Source organism: Artemia franciscana, chromosome 3 (assembly GCF_032884065.1).
Source record: "Artemia franciscana chromosome 3, ASM3288406v1, whole genome shotgun sequence".
NCBI lineage: Eukaryota > Metazoa > Arthropoda > Branchiopoda > Anostraca > Artemiidae > Artemia > Artemia franciscana.
In genome coordinates this window covers 55,064,943-55,084,885 of record NC_088865.1, presented here as the reverse complement: position 1 = coordinate 55,084,885, position 19,943 = coordinate 55,064,943, and the positions used below count along the sequence as shown (strand labels likewise).

General features: G+C 34.7%; 1 protein-coding gene across 1 annotated transcript in view; it reads left to right on the top strand.

The window, feature by feature from the left end:
* LOC136025431 (uncharacterized) overlaps positions 1 to 19,943 on the top strand; it is a 39,799-nt gene that overhangs the window by 14,036 nt on the left and 5,820 nt on the right. The window contains exons 5-7 of the mRNA XM_065701463.1: positions 1,132 to 1,269; positions 8,934 to 9,119; positions 11,359 to 11,634. Coding sequence (XP_065557535.1) covers positions 1,132 to 1,269; positions 8,934 to 9,119; positions 11,359 to 11,634 — 600 coding nt within the window. The remainder of the gene's footprint in view (positions 1 to 1,131; positions 1,270 to 8,933; positions 9,120 to 11,358; positions 11,635 to 19,943) is intronic.

The following is a 19,943-nucleotide window of genomic DNA, read 5'->3' as shown; positions in this document are numbered from 1 at the left end:
TTTTTCATTTGCTTAGTAAAAAAGCTCGGTGTGCCTGTGGAACAATGATGTTGTGTAATATTTTGTTCAAATTTTCCATTAAATTGATTTTCGCAAAATTGTTTTTTTTTTTCTGTTCTATCTTGATCATAGTTCGGGATTGTTTTGATAAGTTTCAAAATGTCCATAGAACTGTGAATATTTTAGATATAAGGAAATCAAGAAACACTGCTTAGATTTAATGAACAGGTGCAGGGAGTAATTGGGAGCTTGTGGGGAGTTACACTTGCCCCCCACCCCTCGATATTGAAATATAGCTTTTTAGGGGACATTTTCACTGTAAAATACCTTATTTTTCTTGTTTTTATGGAAAGAATTGAAAAGAAAAAAAAAATTCCCTCTTAAATACAAGCGATATCTTTTGCCCCATTCTTCCAACAAATGAATTGATATTTCCATAGAACAAATTTTTTTGAAAAAGGAGAATTTTCCATGTAGGGGGAGCCAGTTTTTCTGGCATAATTTTAAAAACGATGATAAATAAAAAAATTGTTTTTCAAATGAAAGTAAGGAGAAACATCAAAACGTAAAATGAACGAAAATTATTCTATATATTGGAGAGGTTATCCCCTCCTCAATACCTCGCTCTTTGTGCTAAAGTTTTTTGGAACCGTAAAAAAGATGCTATCAGAAAACATTGTTGACATCCCAATACAGAGTGAACTGTGGGATTGAATGCTCTCTTCACTTTTGTATATCTCTGATGAATTATTAGTAACCGAAGTATAAATTGTAGTGTAGATTATATGTATGTATGTATGTATTTATAACCCATCATACAAAATAATGAAGTGATGGAGTACATTGAAAAAAAAGGAAAAAAAGAAGAAAAAAACAACAAATCATAATATAGTATGTAATTGTAAATCAGTATGCAAGTGTAAATCATAGTATGTAAATTGTTGAAATGAGAATACAAATATCATATCAGATAGTTGTGAGAATGAGATTGTACTAATTACCATATGAAAGTTATAACTTTATGATTAATATAAATTGACTGTCCATTTTTTATATAAATTTATATTTTACTAAACTATATAATTTACTATAATTTACTTAATTATATAAGTTTACTGTCCATAATTTTAGACTTGGAAGACAAAGATCCACTGTCAAGTGAAGATAATGCAGATAGCAAACTCGACTTCAAAATCAAGTTCGATGATTCACTCCATCATTCTGAAGCTTTACCTAATCAATCGGTAACAACGAGACCAATTATTGATGGTAAGAACTTACCTTTTAATATTCCTTTTGGTTTCATTTTTATGTCTAATAGAGCCTGATGTTTGATCAAAATAAACATTGAACACTCAGGATTATGGGATGGATTAACGATTTTTTCTTTATATTTATAGTAAAGACACGCGATTTATTTTCATTTGAAAAATTAAGATTGCAGTAAGTGTAGAAACTTATCCGTTTGAAATGTGGCACTGTAGTAGAAAAGGGTGAAATGTTTGGTCCTTAGGTTTTGCAACACAAAGAGTAAACCTTAAATGCCAAAAGGTTTATACGGCCAAATATAAAGAAAATTTAAACTTACCCATTTAAAATGCGGCACTGCAGTAGAAAAGGGTGAAATGTTTGGTCCTTCGGTTGTATAACACAAAGAGTAAACCTTATAGGCCAAAAGGTTTATAGGGCCAAATATAAGGTAAATTTAACATTACCCGTTTTAAATGCGGTATTGTTGTAGAAAAGGGTGAAATGTTTGGTCCTTAGGTTTTGTAACACAAAGAGTAAACTTTATATGCCAAAAGGTTTATAGAGCCAAATATAAGGTAAATTTAAACTTACCCGTTTAAAATGCGGCACTGTAGTAGAAAAGGGTGAAATGTTTGGTCCTTAGGTTTTGTAACACAAAGAGTAAACCTTATAGGCCAAAAGGTTTATAGGACCAAATATAAGGTAAATTTAAGATTACCTGTTTAAAATGCGGCATTGTAGTAGAAAAGGGGGAAATGTTTGGTCCTTAGGTTGTTTAACACAAAGAGTAAACCTTATAGGCCAAAAGGTTTATAGGGCCAAATATAAGGTAAATTTAACATTACCCGTTTTAAATGCGGTATTGTTGTAGAAAAGGGTGAAATGTTTGGTCCTTAGGTTTTGTAACACAAAGAGTAAACTTTATATGCCAAAAGGTTTATAGAGCCAAATATAAGGTAAATTTAAACTTACCCGTTTAAAATGCGGCACTGTAGTAGAAAAGGGTGAAATGTTTGGTCCTTAGGTTTTGTAACACAAAGAGTAAACCTTATAGGCCAAAAGGTTTATAGGGCCAAATATAAGGTAAATTTAAGATTACCTGTTTAAAATGCGGCATTGTAGTAGAAAAGGGTGAAATGTTTGGTCCTTAGGTTTCGTAACAGAAAGAGTAAACCTTATAGGCCAAAAGGCTTATAAGGTAATATAAGGCCAAAACCTTCTATTATCAAATCTTATCGTGCATGATGAAACTGGTGCTCTTTTGACAGAAGGCTTCACATAAGTTTGAAAATAAAAAAAGTAAATGGTTCATGTTAAATTAACTTAAGTTATTTGTAAAACCTCTGAATTGATCAATGGATCGTATCGCTAAATTCAATTTCGACGAGCATCAAGATTCATCTCACACTCAGGTGCCATAGAAATTTTAACTCTGCAGTTCACTATTTAGGTTTTTTTTGAAAAGTGAGAATGGACGGATATGGCCGTACCCTCTAAATATGAAGGGTACTCTAATCAGGCTTTAGATAAGGGATCCAAAGGCTACAACTCAGAAGCTGTACAAGGTTAAATTCTAACCCTGCAGTTCATTATTTCGGTTTATTCCATAAAATGGAGAAGGGCTGGATATTATAGCTGCACTATCCTGTAGATATGACGCATATTTTGTACTTACTCTGGATAGGGCTCCAACTGTATATATGCCTGACCTTATTATCCTTTTTCATCCCCTGTGAGTTTATACCCCCCCCCCTCGAAAAAATTCTTTGTATATATTTGATCAAACAAACCTAGGCTACTAGTTAGTCTAGTCAAGAAATGAATTGAATTTAGGATAGGGCAAAGTTATTTTTAGACTTGACTAGCTTGTAGGTCAGTTCTGGAATCTGGAATTACTAGACCCTTTCATGTTTGGAGTAACCTAGCTCTAGATACCTCTGAATAATAGATAAATCTGATAGTGAATGAGCCTAGAACTAGCAGACTCATTATTATTGTTATTTTTGTTTCTTTTGTTTTTATCTAAACATTTTCGTTTGTTTTTACGAGTCGGATGAAAAATCAGATGGGGAGGCGTTCAAACCCCGCAACCTTTCCCCTGGATACGGCATTGGGCAAAATAACTACCATTGTGCTAATGATCTGACGAAGGAAGAGTCTTTTTTTTGTGATGGATGTGTGCCTACTTTGGTCCTCCTGTCATGTAGGTACCTTTATCATTCTGCTAAAACAGAATTTAACTTTGGAAGTTCCTTCACCCACCTAAGCTTGCCAATCGTACGAATTTAAAGCTCTGAAGTAATTGCAGCTCAAACAAGATGCAAGATGTTAATTTGTCGAGAGAGACGGTAATGCAGGGGAAGGGCTATTTGGAGAGGCCTAGGCCTACTGTGTACCTCCAGTATCATGGATTGAAAATGATTCCACATCAAACAAGATACAATATGCCTATATTTCTCCAAAAGCAGAGGCATGGCTTTCTAGTAATGCTAACTCAAAATCATAGCCTGACTAGTAATGCTAACATGAAATGACAAATTCAGATCATGACTGAAAATCATAGCATCCAAACAAAGAGCACTACGTCTAACTTTTTAATAAAAAGATGGTGGCCGATGGGGGCGAATGGGTTTTATTAGGCTAATCACACATTTTAGTTCGTCAGGAATACAAGTCTCTGTAATTACTGCTTCAAACAGGGCACAATATGTCTAACTTTTTGCTAAAAAGCTGGTAGTAGTAGGAAGAATGGGGAGGAGGGGAGGATGTTACACTTTAATTGTTCCATCACAAAAAATGAAAATCTTTGTATTATATTAAATGTTTTTACCTTTGTGCCAAAAAAAAAAAACCTGAGATAAGATTGGCAGGAACGGGTAATCTCGGATGAATATTTGCCAGATTTTTTCTGGAGAAATTGCCTACGGATTGTTCTGTATACCTGGCTGACTATAGGCTCTACGAAAAGTGTGATTCAATCCCGCTTTTTAGGACTAAAATGGCAGAATGGTTGAGGTTGCTAGGTCACGTTTTGTTGATGAAGAATTACAGATTGCCGAAGATTGTCCTTTGTGGCTAACCACTTAAAGCGAGACGGGAAGCAGGTCGTCCGCAGTCGGGGTGGGAGGATGTCGTAAAATGTTTCAAAGGAAATGCGAACTTCCTGGGAGGGTGTAAAGACAAGGCTTGGAATAATTCCTGCTCATTAGAAAAGTGACCTGACGACCTATCCAGGGACTTTTAGGGATGGAAAAAGGGACCAATAGTGACCAAAGTGGGAAGGCATTTTGATTGCTATTCATGGTCAAAACATTCCTCGCTCATGAATCAGAAACAGTGGCCAATTCACTCTAAGAATCAACATGTTCATGAGTAAGAAGTAAGTAAGTAAGTAAGACGGCACTGGACCCTTAAGGTCCAAACCGGCGGTGCTGATCTCCGTTTTATGGCCCTTCAGCCAGGAGGTTCAATGGGGGGTTGGGGCCAAACATCCTGTGCTTTCACATACTTATTCATATTCAATATATTCGTGAGCCTCAGAAGGAACTCATTTTCCCTGGATACGGGTCAGTTGTCTTGTTTTCCCATTGTCTTTTTGTTCAACTTTCAGTTATGAAACCATTCACTTAACCCATTCACTTCTTTGACTTCTTTAAGAGATTGCTGAACTTGCTTATCTGGTCCGACTTCCTCTTTTGTATGTCATTTTCAGCCCGCTCCTTTTCACTCGTTTCATTTTTGTCGTCTTCTCGCGTTTTCATGGCACTCTTTAATAGGAAATTGGCCAAGGTGATGTCTACGAAATCCATTGAATCCACCGCTCTCTGTAAGAGACCGTTGGCTTCTTTCAAGAGGGCATCAATAATTGCTCGTTTTGTTTTTCAGTGGCCCCCTTTTCTTTCAATGATTGCTCGAGTCTAATTAACTCCAATTTTTGCTAGTGATGTCAAAAAATTTCAGACCCCTTTCTTTCTCTTGGTCTTGGACGCTTTGTTTAGCAGCTTGTTCTTGTGCCTTGCTTTCCATATAGTTTTTATATTTTGATCAAGCCCACGTAGCTAAAGTCAGCAACTCTTTGGGACTAGGAAACCTTTTGGGTTTGCCTCCATATGTGTTCAATTCGTTAATCACACACAGCTTTGCATTCAAGACTCTTTCTGACATGAAGGCTCTGTCCAACGGAAGGAGTCTTTCTGAGAAAGAAAAAACCCTCTCTACGTAAGCAATGCCATGCGATAATGTCAACGCAGCTTTTATAAACTTCAACAAAAGCGTATATTTTTGCCCACCAAAAGCATCCGTCATAGACAAAATTTAATGCCAGTAATGTCGAAGCATGATAGCGTTACTGCTACTAATTTCTTAGCTTATAGCAATATCCACTCACTTCTAACATCGTTAAAAGTTACTTCTAGTGGGATGCTTTGAGTAAATACAACTATATCTATATACTTTTTGCTCTTTTTGTTTCTGTGGGATCCAGGCACCTAAGCGCTTCGAGAAGTCTATTAGAAGAGATGGGGCACTTCTTGATCAAGTGTTCGGCACCTGCCTTGAAATACCTTCGTGCCCTTTGACGGAATTCTTTTGTTTCTGCCAAGGTGAGTTTTTGAGCATAGAACACAATCTCAACCTGCTCACCTACAATAGTATCCTGCTAACAGTTGTCTTAAGTTCTCAAGCAAACAGGTAGAAATTTCATCGGCAGACATAAGAATGTAGGGTTTCAGAAGTCTCGCCAAAACAGTAAGAAGTAAGCTTTTCAGCTCGACATGAACAGCGTGCACAAGGGGTTCGTTTTCCTGAAACGCTGCTCAGAATTTCGTAAAAAACACTGACAATGAATACACGAATTCGAGGTCGCAAGCATACCTTTCGTTTTTAGGTAGCTGACAATCTTGAGGTACTTTGCCGACGAAGCTACATTCTTCAAATGTTTATTCGATGGCACGTAATGTAAAAAATACTTCAAGAGTGCCGGCCACCCATCAACTGCTCGGCGAACAGCAGGCCAAGAAGAAAATGCCTCAAGATGACTACGAAGTCGGACGACTCCTCTCCAAATTTCTGGAGCCCTTTCATGTTTGCGTTAGGCATAGCATGGATTTTACACGTTCCAGTCCTTGCAAGCTCTTTCCAAGACATTTTCGTCTTCAATGTATCAATTTGCGACCATACCTTTTTATTGACATTAGGCCCATCCCTGCTCATAATTGTTAGTCTTTCAAGAGGTAAATTCTATCTCCCAATGCATTACATTATTTTTTTTTTTGTTTACAATGTCCTCACCAGTTCCACGAAACATCCCATGAAAAACTCCACCAGATGGTGGCTCTTAACGTGATTTCTTAAAGAGGAGCAAAGCGCACTCTAATGTATAGCTCTTTTTTTACTTCATTGTTTGTAGTTTCGTCGTATTCAAGAACAAAGTGAGCTTCACTCATGCCCTTCATAAGATTTTGATTTTGGCCCTTCATAAGGTCTGCGTGAAGTGCATCAGTTATCAAATACATAGCTTTCTTTCCACTCATCGACATCCTGGGGGGTAGCTTATCATTGAATATGGCTTCAAAGACATCAACGATTCAGTCATACGAAGCCGCAGACATCAAAGCTTACAGGGACTTGAGTACTCAGAGGATTTCTGCTTTTTACGCAGCATCTTTGTCACAAAACATATCCAGAGTTTTACCTCCATTGCTTCTGATGGCTCTTCTGATTGGGACTGTTGCCTAGCCGATCCACACAATTGTAACTGTAATGGATATAGATGGATTGTAACATGTTTTTTGTGCTCGTCTGCTGGAGCATGCTGATTCAAGGTTTAAAAGCCTTTGCGACATCTAAGGTTTTCCCTGCATATTTTGCGGTAAAAAGAAAACTCATCATCACCAATCCAACACCATTCGTGTATCTCGACACCATTCGTCAACCAGGAGCGAAAAATATGCAGTTGCCCATTATCTTTCCTAAGTAAACTTGAGAGACTGGAAAGACTAGTAGGTTTTAACACAGTAGGAAAAACAATGAGTACAAGATTCTTGCTATCTGAATATTCCTCTCATGGTACTCTTCTCTTCTCACTTAACCTGCTACTAGTTTCTTAACTAACATTTAGAGGGAAAGCATAGATAATTTGAACCATTGGAATACAAGTCAATTCGAACAAAGTCATTGTGGTATGGTTCATTTTATGAAGAAATAGGAAATTATCTATCCCTGAACATTACCACGATACGACCAATCCATCCCTCCCACGGTATAGGTCAACTTTCTTCTTTGTCCTTGAACGATACAACAATGTGACCCATCTATCCCACCGACCACATAGGTCAATTTTGTGCTTTTATTAGTTGTCTACGTTTACAACAGTTAATAGCCACTTTGGCCACAGACCAAAATCCCACTGTTTTGTTGCTTCTTTCTGAACTACGACAGCGTAACCAAGAGATAAGTACAACCGGATTTGAGGAGAAGCTATATTATCTAAATTGGGTCTTTTAAATATATCATGCTTCAGATTTCAAATGGACTATCTTCCAATTAGGGGATTTTAAGGACTTTTGGGGGAGTTAAGAGACTTTCTGTATACAAAGGACTTCGAAGGAACTTCAGCTAAAAGAGGGATCTTAGGAACTTTTAGGGAGTAATTCTGAGCTCTGTAAAGAAGGAATCTTTGAATAGATTGGGATGGAGGAGGAGCGTGCGTAGCTTTGTTGGCCTTAGGCGGCTTAGTGCTACGATGAGGTGTTAGTAGTAGTAGAAATAGGGAAGAAACGGAGTAATAACGGGTCCAATTTTCACCTCCTTCTTGTTGTCGCAACGCATAATGGCTTCAGTCTTTTTTTAGCAGTCCTTATTTATTCATTTTTCCCCAATTCGAATCATAACAAAGAAGATGTCAGGCTTTCAAAATATTCAAAGCTGTGTATTTGATGATACATTTGATGATGAAAAGAAAGACTAATGCAGTATAAATTAGTCAATTCATCAACGAGTATTTAATCAGTGTAAAAAGAAAATTGTGTTCCACTTTGAAAATTATTTTGTTGTTATTGATCTTGTCAATTTTGTAACATCGCTTCTACCGAAGATGTTAACGATCTAGAAAAGGCAAAAGAACTTTTTAATGACTTTGTGTTTAAATCCATAAGGAAAATCTCAAATTTTAAAATTCCATTGGACTGGGGGGGGGGCTAGTGTTTAAAAACATTGTGCTGAAACGTTGTCATTTTCCCACAAAGGACCAACAGCTCATTTTTTTTACTAAGTGGATCCGTACTTAATTTTTGAAGCCAGGGCAAAACGAGGGCCAAAAGCACAAAAATTGCCTTTGCCAAAATTGAGTTTTTAGATGGACTTGATTCGTGCCCGTTAGATACCAAATCATAGACTTAACTACTTCTAGTTTCCAATCATTTTAAAACTCAAATCTTTAAGTCTGTGTAACCAGATCTTGTATACCTTTGGGTTGCCAGATCTGTAACACAAAAATAGACTTGGAACATTTAAACTCAAAACCAGGACTAGGAGTGGCCAGTAATCTCTGATCCGCTTGAAATTTAGATATATAAATATAGATTTTTGGTTTGACTCAGGTGTCTAAATAATGTTAGGTGAAATTTTTTAGCCTATTTCTTTAATTATTTCCGTTTTCAATGAATTTAGTTTCTTATTTTTAGGTTCAGAAGATGAAAAGCCATTGCCTAACAAAAGCATGGAGTTTCAATATAACAACTCTTTGACTTTTTCAAGCCGATCTGGCAGTAGCTCAATACGATCCAACATGGACTGTGTGATGGATCCTGATGTAGAACAATTTAAGACTCCTTCCGGGCTTTTTGAGACAGCTGTGCCTAATCTTCAAAGTAACATTTCTCTCTCTTTTTAAGTCCATATTTGTGCCTTCTTGTTTTTTGATGATTTAAACAAAATGAATATGTTAAATTAAAAAATGTAAGTTGAAGGAGGGTATATATATTCAGCAAAACGTATTAATTTGTTTTATTCCAAATACGTATCTCCTTTGTGTATTAGAATTAGCATTGAAAAGGAGTTTCCACGAGACAACTTGCATGAATTAATAAAAAGGGGAATTTGACTTCGTCAGGTAAATCAGGTTTTGAAAATTCTCTTTGTCCTAATGTTTGAACTACTTCATTGGTTAAAGAGTGAATTATTGAACACACAAGTAGGTTATTTTTATAGCAATGCTTCGAGTCTTAAGATCAACATTTTTCAATGTCAATATTAAAAAAAAAAAAACTTTGCGACTAGTTGATTATTTGCTTATTTATTTATTTCCCCCAAGACTGACGAGATTTAAATACATAAATGAAGTTGCCAAAAAAGACAAAAAAATAATTTAACAAAGGAAACAAAGCACTGACTTGCAACAGTCTTAATAACATAACTGAATGAAATATGTGTAGATATTTTGACTGTTCTCCGCAAAATACAAATGCATATATAAAAGAAACTTATATTAAAATACGACCATTAAAACTAAAAAAAAAATATTGTAGTGAAGATGCTAAGACTGTTAAAAAAAGAAACAAAAATAGTTTTAATGGTTAATTTTAATGTAGGTTTCTTTTATAGACTCATTTGTGTTTTACTGAGGACGGCCCTTGGATATAGGGTTGAAGTATTAATTTCAGATTAAAGTTTCACTGTCTTACGACTTGTATCTGTTTATGATCGAAAGGCAGTGTGGTCTTCGTCGCTGTTTAAGTAATATCATCAGTATAAGCAATAAAAGACACCCCAGCCTGGACAGAGAAACGTTTTAGATAGAAAAAAAAAACATTCCGCCAAACACATATTAAAGATATAAGGAAAATCTATCAACTTGGTGTAAGAATATAGGGAGGGCGAGGGGTTAAACGCATATTAGAACCGACTCAATATAGCCATGACAAATATGAAAAATTTTATTAATATACATGAAAATGTATGTTTTATAATAGATGCAAGGTGATGGAATTACAAACCTATTTTGTCTCCCTTGTTTGACCTGTTTGATCTACTATCCTGTAGTATAAGTAATAGTATAAGTAGTATAAGTAATAGTTAGTAGCATAAGTAATAGTTTTTTTGTGAACAAGTTTAATTATTACTATTTCCTAATTAGAATCACAACAATATTTTCTGCAATTTTTCACTTTTGTTCATTTTAAGGGAATTAATTCCACTTCTCCTGGGCCGACTATATTCAGATTAGATGTATGTACTAAACATAAACTTAGTTTAACTTAATAGAACTGACCATATTAGTTGTAACAGCTATGGTTAATGTTCATTAAGATAAATGTTCAATTTATATTAGATGATAGATTTACAAAAAAAAATTAAACATCTAATGTGTTTGATCTCCTGTCCTTTGTTTGTAGTTTAAATAATGTTGTTTTTTTTGGAAGAGGTAAGTATACAACTTATGACAATGACTGTTAATTTTTCCTAACCATAATTCCAACACAAATTTCTACAATGTTTCATTTTTTTCCATGCTTACATAATAAATTTCAATTCCTGTAGGCTGATTGCACATGTATTTACTCATTACAAATTAGCTCATTTATGATCGGACGGATATTGAATTTTTTCATATTTAGATATGATAGTTCGTGAATATTTAAAAAAATTAATTGGTTCGCCTTCATGTTTAATATTCCATTCATTCCACAAATAAGCATGATAAATGATTTAAACTTAACTTTTAATAGCTAAATTAATAGCTTTAAAAATGGGTACCTGGAGAAATCTGGGGAAGGTAAACAGGAAGGGTGTGTGAAAGCACAGGATGGCTGGCCCCCAACCCCCCATTGCACTTCCTGGCTGAAGGGCCAAGAAACGGAGATCAGCACCGCCGGTAGGGACTGTAAAGTCTAATGCCGTATCCTTTTTTTTATCCTTTTTAATAGCTACAAAAACATTTTTTTTTAATTGCTAATGATCTCATATTTGTTTCTTCATTGAAGGAAGTGTCTGAAAGAGACAGGGAGAAAAATCTAAATGATGCTTGTTAGTATCAGGGTAAATGTCTAGACTTTGTTGTAATAGCAGGCTTGATTAGTTTTAAAAGAACAAAATCTTTTACCATTCTAGATTACCAAGCGGATATATTGACATCTGTTGAAACAAAGAATATATCCATAGCGATGGATACCGTCGTCTTACCTCCTGTCTCCCATGAACCAATGCAGGACGACGAAAAGCCAGCAATGGAGTTGCAACAATCTATAGGAAACATTAAAAAAGAATCTGTATCCATAACACAATCAACGCCATCTGATCTAGAAAAATCGAATCTCAGGCGAAGAAACAGCAAGGCCATCTATTATGAATCTTGCGATTCTGATATAGACGATGTTAGTGATGAAGGTATTGCATTTATGTTAGTATATTAGACAATTTATAAGAGTAGATATGGCAGACAGTGACATATTCCCTTTTGACTGTTCTCTCTAAAACAATGATATTTAAATTTTTCTGTAGGCAGTTTAAATTTAAAAAAATTAGGCTAAAAGCAGGCGATATCTAATAAAGACGCTCAAAACTACAAAATACAAGAAAAGTATAATCAAGCGAAGGAGAAAATATTAGATTACGCTACCTCATATCCCTTATGTTTATATATTACAAGTTTTCTCTGTAAGTTTGTATGCTATTTTTAATGCACTTCTACAGTATTAATGTTTCAACGCAAGACGATTATTTTGATACTATTTGATAGCTGATAGATTGAAATAAATTTATTTAAACTGCTTTGTGTTTTTTAATTTGAAAAAAAATCGTTCAAATCATGCGAAAATAAATATATTTCCATATTTTTCTTAGCAAGTTCTCTTAGATAAATTCATTCTCTTAGAAAATCATTCTCTTATCATTCTCTTAGAAAAATTCTCCACTATTATAGTTGTAGATCGAGGAATTGAAAGATCTAAAATTAATGAATCCAATGATATAAGTATCTTGTCCTCTAAGTGCAAATTACAGCTGTAGGCTCGTTGTAAGATTGAAATCACATCACAATGACAATTACAACGATTACAAGCCTTAACTGTCAAAACAAGGACGAGGGTGCCCTAACATTCATTCACACAATTTTTAGTTTCCAGTTGATGGTGTTAGTTTGCCTTCATTAATTTTTACGGCCTTTGTGTGGTCAACGATACAGTAGTTATCAAGTTCTTTAGGATCGTGGCGTGCCATTTCTAGGGACACATTGCTAAGGTCGAGTTGCCCACTCGGGGGACGTTGCAATTGACAAAATATTTAAAAAAGCTTAAAGTCTATGCTATGAAAACAAAGTATTATTTTGTTTGGTCATCTACATTATTTACGCAAAACTTACCGCATAATATGTATTTTACTTTGCAAGAGAAACTTAAAGAAACGCGTCAAAATTTGTTTATATTCGTTTGTGTTATCTTTTTACAAGTGGGAAATTTTTTTTTCTTTTTTTTGGGTTTGGGGGGAATGTTGTTTGCGCCTCGTAACATCCCCCCATGGATATGGCCTTCAGTAGCAATGAGAAAAAAAAATTAAGAAGAATATATGCTCAATGAAAAAACTGGATACGACGATAAACAGGCATAAGCCACGCCTCGGAGTTTTATATGGTGTATTGGTAACTTAACATTCTATTGGAATTTATCGCAGCACTTTTGACATGGAGTCATTTGGAACTATCCTAAAAATAAACTTTTTCCCGGCCCTTGAGTTAAGGGAACCCCAATACATAAAAAAACGAAAAATAAAAAAAAACATGTAAAAAAAAAGTAAAGAGAAAAAAATCGCATTTAAATGAGTCCCATAGTAGTGCTAAAACATGCATGTCGCTGTTCAGAAAGATTCAACAGTAAAAAAAAAAAAACGCTTTAACACTTTAACTATAAAATACTCCATTCCATCAATAAATTGTTATTGAAAACTTTATGAGTAAATGTGTTAAACTTCTGCGTGAATTGCTTCTACGTCGTTGCGAGAGATATAGAAGTTAACTTAGAATGAGCTAAAGGTTAATAGATAATGACGAGGAAAAAGTCAAAACAGGGGTTAGCAATCTGATGTTGGCGTATATCCTTGACAAAAGTCTTCCAAAAATTGTTGGTAGACTGTATTTTTTTTTACCTTTAAATTTCATTTATTTAAATTTATAACTTTTAATTTTAATTTAAGTTAAGAGGGATATCCTCCCCTAGTGAAAAGATTTGAAATAAGAAAATACAATCTTATGAGTTAAATTATTTAAGACACCAGTTTTCTTAGATGGACGTGTTTGGCTTAAAAATATTTAAACATATCTTTTTAATATTGATTTCTAATTTCATGAATTTCTTCATTATAAAGAAAAGATGACGCCTCAATCTTCGTCCGAATAAACTATGGAGAAAAAATTGGAAACTAGAAAAGTTTTGGAACCGGCCAAACTTATGGCAGGAAGTCAGACAATAATTCCAGGGGAGGGGGTATGGGAAATGAAACAAAAGTTATTTCCGACCCAACCGAACTTGACTTCATGTTTGAACAATATTACAATTCCATACAGTTTTGTTTGCCTTAAATGAAGTGTGAACTGAGTGCGAACTAATGAAGTATAAACTCTGGGCTTAGAAGTATAAAAGCTTAAAAGTAAAGCGTAACTAACAAACTAGAGAAATTGCAAATATTATAATATTTCACGAAACGTCTGTTTAAAAGATTAGTTAACACTCAGTTTTTGAAACTTTTCACTTCAAACCAACTTCTTTTTTTATCGATGATTACATATCTTTGTGGTGGACAGCCTAAAGTACTAAGTTAAACCGTATCAAGTTGTTATTACATTTTCATTTTTGACTTAACCCCAGAAATTCAATCCTTCATTTCATTGGGAATTCAGCAATATGAGTTTTTGAAGGGGTGCAATGTCCCCACTTATTGCAGAATCATTTTGAAGATGCAGGATAATATAAACTGTCAAATGCTTATCTGCATATTCAACGAACGTGGCTGATAAAAATTCAATAAGAAAATGAGATTTGAGCTTGATATTCATGCGAATATTTTTAGGACAAATTCAAGGCGGTGTAGCTTAAGGAGGCGGCAGTGCAAATTGTGTGTATCTTCTATATTTAGGAAAATACATTGGAAAGGAAAAAATAGGGAAATTTAGGGGAATGAAAAAAACATGGAAAATAAGAAAAATAACTGGCAATACTTTTTTCTGTGTTGGCCGAGGTGGTTATGCGCTGTGTTAGGTTGTCAGTAGTGTTAGTCGTAGGGATGTTTGCCATTAACAGAAGGAAGAGACAATATTTTATTGAATGTAATGTTTATTGTGTTCATGTTGAGCATGTTAAGGTTTTGATCATATTCGTAAAAGATCACTCGGCAAATGTTCAATCAAGCTAAAAACTGTGATATGGCATCTTTCCATGTTCAAAACTATTAAATTTCTCCAATCGAACATATTTATTTTTGGGTAAATATGGATCCAAAAAAGCGTATTGCCCGTCGGAATAAAATAGATTGTTCCAAGAATAAAAAATACAATATACACATTGCAAAATCCTACTGTGAGAACCCTACTGTATAAGTTTCAAGGTCCTATCTACAAAATGTGGAATTTTGTATTTTTTGCCAGAAGGCAGGTCACGGACGCGTGTTTATTTGTTTGTTTTTTTTTGTTTTTTTTCCAGGGATGATCGTATCGACCCAGTTGTCCTAGAATGTTGCGAGAGGGCTCATTCTACCGGAAATGAAAAGTTCTAGTGCCCTTTTTAAGTGACCAAAAAATTGGAGGGCACATAGGCCCCCTCCCACGCTAATTATTTTCCCAAAGTCAACGGATCAAAATTATGAGATAGCCATTCTAGTCATCGTAGTCGAAAAACCTTATAACTATGTCTTTGGGGCGACTTAATCCCCCACAGTCCCCGTGGGAGGGGCCACAAGTTACAAATTTTGTCCAATGCTTAGATATAGTAATGGTTATTGGGAAGTGTACAGGTGTTTTCAGGAGAATTTTTTGGTTGGGGGGAGGGGTTGAGAAGAGGGGGATATGCTGGGGAAAATTTCCATCGAGGAATTTGTCATGGGGGAAGAACATTTCCATGAAGGGAGCGCAGGATTTACTAGCATTATTTAAAAAAAAAAAAACAATGAAAAAATAAATATGTTTTTTTTCAGCTTGAAGTAAGGAGCAGTATTTAAACTTAAAACGAACAGAAACTATTACCCATATGAGGGGCTCACCTCCTCCTAATACCTCGCTCTTCACGCTAAAGTGTTTTTAGTAATTTCAACTATTTATTCTACGGCTTTTGTCATTCAGGGGTCATTCTTAAAGAATTGGGACAAAATTTAAGCTTTAGTGTAAAGAGCGAGGTACTGACGAGGGGGGAGCCCCCTCATATATGTAATAAAAACATGAGAATACGAAAGTTCTTTCCGTAAGCTAATTTATAAGTTACGCATATCTTTTACTAATAAAAAGATTCGTAAAAGATTAAAAGTTCTAGTTGCCTTTTTAATCATCCAAAAAATCGGAGGGCAACTAGGCTTCCTCCCCCGCTCTTTTTTCTCAAAATCATTCGATCAAAATTATGAGAAAGCCATTTAGCCAAAAAAAAATAATAAAAAGCCAAAATCAAAACATGCATCGATTCAAAAACGTTCAGAAATTAAATAAAAAAAAACAAGTTTTTTTAACTGAAAGTAAGGAGCGATATTAAAACTTAAAACGAACAGAAATTACTTCGTATATGAAACGGGTTGCTTCCTCATCAACGCCCCCTCTTCACGCTAAAGTTTGACTCTTTCTCTCAACTCTTCTTTTTACAACAGTAAAAAAAAATTGCGTAAAGAGCGGGGCGTTGATGAGGAAACAGCCAATTTCATATACGAAGTAATTTCTGTTCGTTTTAAGTTTTAATATCGCTCCTTACTTTCAGTTAAAAAAAACTTGTTTTTTTATTTATAAAAGTTGAAAGGACCAAATAAAAAATATAATATAAGATATGTTTTCTTTGGGTAAGCGGGGGTAGAAATCTTTCAGAATGTAGGACAACTTTTCAATTATTTGACTTTTTTTCTGCCATTCAAACACGAAATTGTTATTGACAACTTTATTAATAAATGTATGAAATTTACCCTGCGTGTATTTCTTCCAAGTTATAAAAATAAGTAGTAAAGAAGTATGTTTTTTAGGTTTAAAAAGTATATAGTTGCCTATTTTGTCAAGATGAAAATCGTTTGTTTGTTTTGCAACCTTAAAATGAGTAAAGGGAGGGATCATCAACTATCCATGAGTAAAATAAGTTAAACTAGATAACTACCCTGCTAGTTAAAGATTATTGTAAACAATCACTTTCAAGACAAAATATGTTGATATAGGTGAGCTATTTGTTAATCGAAAAATTAGGTCCAATTGAATGAATCTTTTTGGGACTGATATATTTGCTGAATTTTAAATGTCATCCCGGCTGTGGATGAGATAACCATAAAATAACATAATGCCCATGAAATAAAACATAAAATATTTACTGTATTTTACGGTACTCTTATGGTACAAGCTTATCGTTCAAAATTAATATGTACGGCTAGAAACGACATTTGATAAGAGTAGAGAGGAACATTTTGAAGTCTCATGCTCTTTGCCTTTGATCAGATTTGGTTAATTTTGAATACTTTGCTGTAAAGTTTCCAACTATGGTTCGAATGCTAGAGAATTTCGTCAACAATGGCAGCGAACAGTTCTTGTTAAGAAGACATAAAAATGGCTTGCAAGTAAAAATAAAATTACAAAATTACTGCATGAAAATACAACCTTGACAGTGCCTCAATATTCTTAGAATTAAAACAGCAGTTCAATTACTATCCAATTTGAAGAGAACGACAGTAAAAGTCTTGATTGTGGTAACCTCTGTTCATTTTCAGTTTGATACAATTATTCTTAATCATTTTAGTTTGGTAGTTAAATTATTAATTTATAGAAATTTTGGTTTGTTTTATGTTTGATATCGCTTATATTTGTCGCTCTTTACTTTCATTAATTTAAAAAGTATTTTCGAAAAAAAGAATTTATTAAAAGCTATTTATTAAGCCATAAGATAAGCAGAAGTCATGCAATACAATAATTCAAGCTTAAGTGTACAGAAATTTAATCAGACCGAAAGATTTCATTAAATGCAATATGGGAACGAATGAATCTGAAAACAAACAGAAATTACAAGAATGGAAGCACTACGTCGTTTGTGCTTTGCTAAGCATCCTATTCGTTTTGGGTTTCAGTATTCAATGATGGTTGCTCGTCTTTTGAAAAAGTTTTTAAAATCATTTCTGTTTGTTTTTAATTGACATAGTTTTATAATTGGTTAACTTTGAGAATATGTGATGTTTTTTTTTTCAGTTTTAGGCCAAAGGCCATTGCTTGAAATCAAGCCCGCTAAGCCTATAAAGGCCAGTACGTCATTTGTGCTTTGCCGAAAATAATTTTGATTTCAAGCAGTATAATTTTTATTTGTCAACCTATCAACTACAACCTAAAAAAAGTGAAAATCATCGTAATAGCTGGGATTACTGGAAAGGACTGATGAGAGGACTCACCACTTAATAGCTAATGATATTTTTTCCTGTAGGTTTCAATAATTTTATATTTATTAGCGTTATTTTGGAATAAATATTTAAAATGTATTTTGCTTTCAGTAGAGTAAAAACTACGCTCAGCCTTTACAAGGCTTAATTTGTGGTAATTTTGGTTTGCTTTAGCTTTCACTATTATTAATCGTAATTTTCTTGTCCTGTTTGTTGCGCTTTATTCTTTGATTTTGATTTCTGCTCTGTTTATAAAATTATTGTTCGACTGCATTTCTGCACATCTTTGGAATAATGTAGCTCTTTCTGTTACCTTGAAAAGCTTGTAGTTTTGGTAAACTTTTTTTGATTTTTTTTTTTTTTAATTGACTTCTTTTCTTCTACTGATTAATAAAAACTAGTAAAGTTTTTGTCGGTAAATCTGCTTAAAAATCATAATTTAACTTGCTATTCATTTTTTAGACATAATTTTGCAGCAGATTTTAGTAATAGTTTAACTAAAGTATTTTTGGCTGGGAGGAACATTATTCAAATAAATGGATTGAAAATGTGCTTCATGTTTGATTCTCTTAAGGGCTGAAGCTGTTCTGAAATTTTTGTTTCAGCCTTGAATATAGAGGAATATTGATCAACCTTTTTTAACAAGACTCTTACCTCAATATGTTTTTCTTTAGCTGCTTAATAGCTTATAATGAGTTATACATGTGCCTTTTTGACGAGCTGATGAAATCAGTGACAATATTATCACTTATATTAAACCGGTTTAAACGCAATATCTGTTTATGCAAATGGTAAATAAATATCTTGGATCTAGCCCAGTTGAGCGAAACATATTTAAAACTAGAGCTAGGAGTTCATATGACACTTGTGACGAGGTCGGAAGAACCAAGAACTCATATGGCATGAGCTTTAGCAAAATTCTAAGAATTAATAGACTGATTCAAAAGGAAAATCAGAGGCTTAATGCTGATCGGGATTTAAAATAAGAGCTCTGGGACACGAGGTTCTTCTAAATATCACAATTCATTAAGATCTGATCACCCACTTGTAAGTTAAAAATTCCTCATTTTTTCTAATTTTTCCTCTCCCTTCAGCCCCCAGATAGTCGAATCGGGGAAAACGACTTTATCAAGTCAGTTTGTGCAGTTCCCTGACACGCCTACCGATTTTCATCGTCCTAGCACGTCCAGAAGCACCAAACTCGCCAAAGCACTGAACCCCACATCTTAGCTCCCACAAAAAGAGTAGATCCAGTGCAGTTACGTCAATCACGTATCTACGACATTTGTTCATTCTACCCACCAAGTTTCATCCTGATCTCTCCACTCTAAGCGTTTTCGAAGATTTGCGGTTTCTCCCCCCAGTGTCACCAGATATGGTCGGGATTTAAAATAAGAGCTCTGAGACATGAGTTCCTTCTAAATATCAAATTTCATTAAGATCCAGTCACCCGTTCTTAAGTTAACAATACCTCAATTTTTTAGTATTTCCGATTAAACACCTCCCCCCTCCCCAACTCCCCCAAAGAGAGTGGATGTGTTCTAATTATGTCAATCACGTATTTAGAAATTGTGCTTATTCTTCTCATCAAGTTTCATCCCGATCTCTCCACTCTAAGCATTTTCCAAGATTTCCGGTTTCCAAGATTTCTGTTTCCCCCTCCAACCCCTACGTCCCTGGATCCGATTCGAACTGAAAATGGAGCATCTGAGACATAAGATCTTTCTATATATCAAGTTCCGTTAAGTTCCGATCACCCATTCGTAAGATAAAGATACCTCAATTTTCAGGTTTTCCGAGATTTCCGGTTTCCCCCTCCAACTCTTCCAATGTCACCGGATCTGGTCGAGATAAAAAATAAGAGCTCTGAAGCACAAAATCCATCTAAATATCAAATTTCATTAATATCTGAACACCCGTTTGTAAGTTACAAATACCTCATTTTTTCTAATTTTTCCTAATCCCCCCCCCAAGTCCCTTAAAGGGAGCGGACCCCGTCCAGTTATGTCAGTCACGTATCTTGGACTTGTGCTTTTCTTCCCACCAAGTTTCATCCTGATCTCTCCACTCTAAGCCTTTTCAAGATTTCTGGTCCCCCCCCCCCCCAACTC